General features: G+C 44.5%; 1 protein-coding gene across 1 annotated transcript in view; it reads left to right on the plus strand.

Moving 5' to 3' along the window:
• The window catches only part of pmepa1 (prostate transmembrane protein, androgen induced 1), a 33,766-nt gene extending 26,589 nt beyond the window's left edge, over nt 1-7,177 (plus strand). Inside the window, exons 2-5 of the mRNA XM_041954529.1 lie at nt 934-1,088; nt 3,010-3,063; nt 3,196-3,560; nt 3,787-7,177. Coding sequence (XP_041810463.1) covers nt 934-1,088; nt 3,010-3,063; nt 3,196-3,560; nt 3,787-4,099 — 887 coding nt within the window. The 3' untranslated portion in view covers nt 4,100-7,177. The remainder of the gene's footprint in view (nt 1-933; nt 1,089-3,009; nt 3,064-3,195; nt 3,561-3,786) is intronic.
• The last annotated feature ends 349 nt before the right edge of the window (nt 7,178-7,526 follow it).

Genomic DNA, 7,526 nt, shown 5'->3' on the forward strand with positions numbered 1-7,526 from the left:
GCGAACTGCTGATTGAAGTCGCAGCATCATGAGCCTCAGTTGTCACAGGAGACTTATAGTGAGGATATTTCATTATTTATTACTGGAGCTCTTTCATTTTTTATCACCATATCCAATGAAGATGCCCAAAGCGACTATAAATGTATCACATACTGGAACGATAAGCTGATTTATTCACAGTTGTCTGCAGATAATTATTTATATTATAGTAATAAGCAATAGTTTCAATCGCTGTGTGGTTCTCCAATATAAAGATTCACTGCTGTTGTTGGTTTTATATCATTTTAAACTTAATATCTTTGGGATTTATATATCACTCTATGTATTTTAATTGATTGTCACTCATCACTGATTGATCATGTAACCACAGCTTGACGTACTGCAGCTTCTTCCTCTTTGGCTGACCACACAAGAGCACATAAAAATACAAGGAGCCATTCTGTTGGTTTGGTATTTTTATCATGATATTTTATTTTCAGATCTAACCCTCACAGAAAAAGGAATAAATCTGAATTCATACCACAACTCATTTTTATTCACGTATGAACAATTTCTCCCGATGATGACGATGATGCTCAGTGATGATTTTGAATGGGTCTGTGACAGAGTTGTATAAAAGGGACATTACACTAATTTATTCTGCACTTCCATGTAGTTGGAGGACGTGTAAATGTAAAAAAAAAAGGTCAAAGTAGTCCCTATTATGAGTCAAGCTCCTAAAATACTTCATCCAACACTTCCCATAATGCAACTGTTTTACCCATAATGTTGTGCAAACACTATGCCCCAGTTTGTAAAGCTGGCTTTTGTTCAAATCTGCAGCTGATGACATCACAGTGATGTCATCAGGGTTATTTTCCCAGATCGTACAGAGCAGGGCTAACCGTGACGGGTAAACTGACCGTGATGTTCCTTCCTGTGTTGCTGTTGTAGCCCAGCTGGAGTTCGTCCAGATCCTGGTGATCGTGGTGGTGATGATGGTGATGGTGGTGGTCATCACCTGTCTGCTGAACCACTACCGCCTGTCAGCACGCTCCCTCCTCTCCAGACACGCCCCCACACGCAGGAGACACCTGCCATTGGCCAGCGTAAGTCTAACACTTTGCAGTTGCACCTAGTCTGTCCTGATCTAGATTGTGTCCACATATGATTTAACTGCATTACTCTCACATGTCTGATCAGAAATGGGTGTTATCACAATTACATCATGAGAAGAAAACAAAATAAATTGAACATCAATCGAACATATTGCACTGAAGCGATTTAAACACATAGCGGTGTTAATATTTCTGCCTCCAACTTCAAAGCTCACTAAGGAATCTGATTAGATTCATATTTGGTACATCTAGAACTGGATTTTAGGAAAGTAAGTGTGACCAGATGGCTTCCTGATTATTTAAGACGCATATTTTTCACATGTGTGAACGTGGCGACACTCAGGGCCACAAGCTTTGGTTTCTTAAAGAAAAAGGTGGCTAAATAAGATGAATATGATATGAATGCCTGTATGCAAATTGAGCCGCATCTTAACAGTCACAGAGAAGGGAAGTGGGATGTTTAAACATGGGAAGCAAACGGAGAACATAGAGTATAACCAGCAGCATGTAAGGGAAACGTTTGAATTACAGCCATCATGATAGAAACATCTGAAATAACTTTACATGATTCAAAGACAAAGAAACTCATTAAAAAAATTGTGAATTAAAAATAATAAGTATATGTATTCTGAGAACAAAGGAACATTATAAGAACTGTTTGAGGAGCTGCTGAGTGACAGCATGTGATCATAGTGATTAAACACTGCCGCGGGCTAATGCTAACACACTGACTCATTTCTTCATTAAGGGCCGCAGCGGCTCGCAAAGACTAATTCAAGACACACACACGCAAGCTGACTTACACCTGAGGCTTCTGCAAACATATGACTTCACTTGTGCTCCCTGAATCACCTGCTACTGAATCACTGATGTGTGTGTGAGTGTGTGTAAGATATGAGTAAAGGATGAAGCATAAGCATGCACACAGAGAGAGAGAGAGCAAGAGAGAGAGCTGCTGATAAGCTCAGGGGAGTCATTGTCCTAGTTAATTCGGATTAGCAGACAGACACACTGACACACATACAGTCAGTCAGACACGCAAGCAGGCGGACGGGACGGACAACTGTCGCCAGAGAACAGAAAACCTGCACGAAAGTTGAAAAAAAGTTCCTTCCAGACATTTCTATCGAGGCAAAGAGCTGCTTTTGTCCTCTCCTCACTGCGAGCTGCGACCAAGTGGAGGCACTGAGACACAACAATGTGTATTCAGTCGAGGAGAGAAGTCAGTCCGAGCTTGTTGCTCCATGTACTGTGTTATCAAGTCACTCACGGATTCACGTAGACTGATGGTCATTTACCGGAGGCACCAGAGTCACCTCACAGTTGTTAACTAAATGCAACTTGAAGAATCTGCATGTGGACACTGAGTCATCAAAGCAAGACAGATTTGCAACACCTAAGACTTTGACAAAGTATGAAATGCTCAACACTGATGGATTAAGCAAAAATATTTGCGTGTAAAATTTGAGACGTTGTTCAGTATTACCAAGATGTAAAGACACTGCAGTTAAAGCAGGCCTCATAAAGTCAACACTTTGTCACTATATGGACGTTTAAAGAAAAGCCCTGTAGCTGTGAGGGTTTGTCGTGCGGCAGCAGAGCCCTCTAGTGGACAAATGTGCAATTAAACAACAAAAAGCACAAAAGACAAAGCTTGCTGGTCTGATGGTAAAGGCTTTCTGGCAAAACAAAACATAATACAAACAATAAATATATTTCTGCAACACTGACTTCTAAAGTAAGTCTCAACAGTAGTGTATAGTATAGACTTAATGGCGTATATATAGTACGACTACTTTTTAGTTTGGAGAATGAGCACATGTAGAAATAGTACTAAATGTGTATATGATATATTTGGTGAATGGGTTTAAATCAAAGTGAATTTAATCTATCAACCCTCTCTCTCTGTCAGGAGGGAAGTCTGTGGTCGTCTGAGGGCACAGGGACAAACAGTGGTCTGAATGAGGTGAGTTCATCTTCAATTAAGAGTTAACATTTAGACACTGTAAGTCTATTTAAATCAGCCAAAACCAGCACAACTCAGTTTATTCTAATACAGTATGACACAGCAGTAATGTGATGTCATTCCTCACCACAGCACCAGGTGTATAACCCACGTCCCCCAGACAGAGGGGTCCCCTCATCCTACCTACAGCGGGAGCCTCAGCACGCCCAGCCCCAGTCCCAGCCTCCTCTCCAGTCCCAGCGCTTCCAGCACACGTACGCCCCGAGTCGCTTCCAGCCCACGTATCCCTACCTGCCCCAGAGCCTCATCGATCTTCCACCCACCATCTGCCTCTCAGACGGGGAGGAGCCCCCGCCGTACCAGGGCCCCTGCACCCTGCAGCTTCGAGACCCGGAGCAACAGATGGAGCTGAACCGCGAGTCGGTCAGAGCGCCGCCCAACCGAACAGTGTTCGACTCCCACCCTCTGGACCCGTCCAGCTCCTGTCTGCAGGCCAGGTAGCACGACACCAGCTAACATGAGTCATTTGTTGCGTTTGAAATCATGCCTTCACACTGAACACACAAACAACAGTAAAGTTTATCATGGAGTTACACATATTCAGCATGAGCTAGTTGCATGCCTCTGTTTTAGGCTAGGAACCACAGTTTAGGAACTGAATTCTCCTGGAGAAGTTCCTGCTGACATCGCTCTAATTCATGACCCTTATTGTTGTGCCTCCAGGCTGCAGGCCCCTCCTCCGAGCGTCCACCCAGGCATCAGTGTGTTAGAAGCCCAGGAGGGCTTGTCCCGGCAGCAGAAGCAGGGCTCCCGAGTAGAAGGGGCTCCCCCAACCTACAGCGAGGTGATTGGGCACTACTACCACCCGACATCCCTAACCCCCAGCCACAACCATCGGACTGTTTCGTCCTCACAATCACCCGCGTCCTCGTTCATTCACGGTCTGCTCCGACCTCCGCTTCAGCAGCAAGGAAGTGTGGAAAACAGGAATGCAAAGAATACGAAGGAGAAATCCCAGAAGCCCCAGCAGGTGTGACAGTACTGCTTCCTCATTCCTAGCCTGTGCGAAAACCAGGATTATGTCTGCTCGCCGCTTGGGAAATGGTCAGTAGCGAATGAGGAACACCCTGGTCAATGGTAAAATCTGCTCTGAATGGTCGAAGGGCTGGTTGACGTTAGATGTAGTCGTAGCTGACACGTGGTCAGTTCCAGTTTCCCCACTTCACGGATCGGGCTAGGACTGGGAAGCAGCACATGCACGCTTCTCGTTTAGGTAAGAACACCTGGAAACCACATCGCTCCTGCAGAGCACAGTTGCAGGAGAAAATCTGGTACTTCCTGTTCCACAACTTCTTACTTCCTGTCTGAGGAGCACTTCGGATGAACCGCTGATGATGTCAGAGAAGGGGGCGGAAGGTGCAAAGGGAAGGGCGGAGTCAGAAGCCTCCTTCTTCCCTTAACAGCTCCACCTCCTCCCTCCTCTATTAGACTGATCTAACTAGTCTTTCATTCATTATAAATATTTACTTGTTCTGTTTGTTTCTATAGAAGTTTTTCTTTCTTTGTTCGTCTTTTTCGCGCTTACAGCAAAATTCCTATCCCGTCAAATGGCGAAACGTTGCAATCTTCTTGGTTCTTCCAGGTTTTGTTTTGTTTTCTAGTGATAATCGCCCTCGCTGCTTCGACTCCATTCAGTTCTGTTTCACGCTCGCGACCGCACAGTCCGCCGCCGGCAGCGACTCCTGCTCCAGGCTTTAGCTGCATCACCGGGACATGTGAGCACATTAGAGTCTCTCCAGACTGAGTTCAGATTAGTTCGTGTTAGCTTAAACTAGCTTACCAGTTGTAGCACAGTGCTAAAAGTCCTCGAGCTAAACATTCTGCCTTATATCGACCAACCGATGCAGGATTCGTCGCTGAAATCCTTTTTCAGTCTTTTGTTTTTATATTATTTTATGTTTTCTAAAGAAGGTTTGCACAAAGTTCACAGAAAAAGAAAGAAATCCGCGACACGATTGATACGAGAGAAAACAGAGAAAGTAGGGGTATTTTTCTAAACTTGATAGATTCTTATGAGTAAAGATGTTTTTTTTTTTCTGTTTTATATGTTGTCTAGTTTTAGAAAAAGAAACAAACATCAGTAAACTGTTGGGGTGCCAACTCTCTCATTGAACATTTTGCTGCATACATGTTGGCATGTATATATGTTACAGACTGAGTATATATACACACATGTATGCAAACCGAGAGCGAACTTAAAAAGCACGAATTTAGAGTTATTTATATAATTGCTGAAAAGAATTGCACTATTTTTTAGGATGCGCAGATGGAACGTGTGAGAGAGACTTTTATTGTGAAGGAGCTCTGTCTATTGAGGCGCAAACAGACGGAGAGAGACCTGAAACCACAGGGACTGACCGGGCGGTCGGACCAGCTCAGTGCACAGGTATCACGGTAACATATCACGGGCAGATTCTGACTTTGGCTCGACAGACTCGGATCGACCGCTACTGTACCATTGATTCAAAGAATAAATAAATCCCTCGTTTATGCAAATGCCTGAGTCCTGCGAGCCAACCACAAGTCAGCGTTCAACCTGCGGGCCCAATCAGAAGCTCTGCTTGTCGCTCTCTCTTTCACCCTTTTGGCCGAATCGTTAGCCAATCCCAAAGCTGGCTGTCACTACCTCGACCAAACAAGTCAAGCACATACGCGTGAATCAGACTCCGTCACGCCGACAAGCGTCTGAACTAATCAAGACGATGTGTAATGTAACAGTAGAGAGTAGAGCAGGATGTGATAGACTTAGTTTTTAATCCTTGCGCGTGTTATTTTATTTGAGTGTCAGAATTTTTGTTCGTCGGGTGCAAAGAGAGAGAAACGACGCAGATCCGGCGGCAGCGAACGGCCCTTTGGTCGTGCACTGAGGGAAGAAGCCAGCTCGCCCTGCAGGCCCGAAATAAGTGATACACTGACTGTGCACTGATGAAGACCACACACACCTCCAGTTTATCTCCTGCCTTCTGAACACACACACACACACACACACACACACACACCCTCCCTCTGGTCAGTCTCTCTCTCTTGCAGGCATCTCTGAGCACTTTACTGCACCAGGAAAGAGACAACAATCTTCTGTCAGCCAGCGCCGGCCTCGGCTCGCCGCCACGTGATAAAGACTACTGTAGAGTCCTTCAGTTCTAGAGGTTCAGTTCCAGACCTTCACACTTTTAAAAGATGCAAAGAGTTCTGCTCCAAAACTTTAAACATCCTTCAAGTGGAGAACAAATCATCATCCCACTGCCTGAAACATGATTTATTCCTCTGAAGTCTGCACGGTATTGTCACTTATTACCAGTAAAGTGCCAGACTCTCAGTACCAGGACCAACATTTTTGATCCTCACTTTAAGAAATGTAGACGCGTTTCTCAACAAAACCTTCTTTTCATAACTGTTACATGTCCTTTGGGACACACATGGGACACATTTTGGGACCCAGCCGTGACCTCGTGTCCATTTCAGAGTAAATCTCATTGTTTATTTTGAACCTGGGGATATTTCAGTCTTGGAACAGAACTCTTTGTGCGTTGAACGCAGCACGAGACGGGTTGTGGCAAACTAGACACATTGAAGTGTTGAAAAGTGACACGAGTGTTGACAGCAGCTCGTCTTTTGTCGTCTCTTTAAGAGTGTGGAGATGAAGATTAGAATATTCAGACGTTTGTGGTTTTTGCTGCTTGTGTGACGGGTTGAGCGTGACGCCCGCTCTTTTAACCCGGACGGTTCCACAGGCCCGAACGAAGCCAGCGCCCTTTAGTGTCCAGTCTATATGCAACAGCGCCCTCCACAGGGACCAAACCGCAGCCAAAACCCCCGAAGCTGAGTCAGCCTAACTTTGTCAAAAGGCCAAAAAAAAAGACGTTTTCTATTCTGATGAGGTGAATCCTTAAATCCTTTACTTCTGTTTTCCCTCTTGTGTCCATCACAGTCACACAGCCGAGCATCTGTGTTTCTGAGAGATAAATCTTAACAACACTTTGCGCTGTTTTCCCAGAATCCTCAAAGAGCCATCCGACCATCTGGATGCGAAAAAAAAAAAAAAAAAAAGTAAAAATCATTTTTATCAGATTGAATTAGATCGAAGAGTCTTTGAGGATTCTGGAAAAACACCAGAGGTGAAGATTTTCAGGGATTTGCCTTCCAGATGAACAGACGCTCTGTGACCGAACATTGGATGTTTGTTTGTATGTGTTAGACAAACTGTAGGAGAACTGATCCCATCAAACCTTTTAGGGATTTGTAAAAACAGGCTCCTCCTCAGACGAACAGCAGACGTTACCTCTCTGTTGTTGAATGAATTCTGCCTTAAATATCAAATAATCAAAAGTCACTTCTTTGCCGGTCTTGTTTACCGTCTCTCTTTCTGATTTGTTCCTGTGCTGCACTGCCCTTTTCATTTAACG

The sequence above is a fragment of the Chelmon rostratus genome, chromosome 2 (genome assembly GCF_017976325.1).
Source record: "Chelmon rostratus isolate fCheRos1 chromosome 2, fCheRos1.pri, whole genome shotgun sequence".
Lineage (NCBI taxonomy): Eukaryota > Metazoa > Chordata > Actinopteri > Chaetodontiformes > Chaetodontidae > Chelmon > Chelmon rostratus.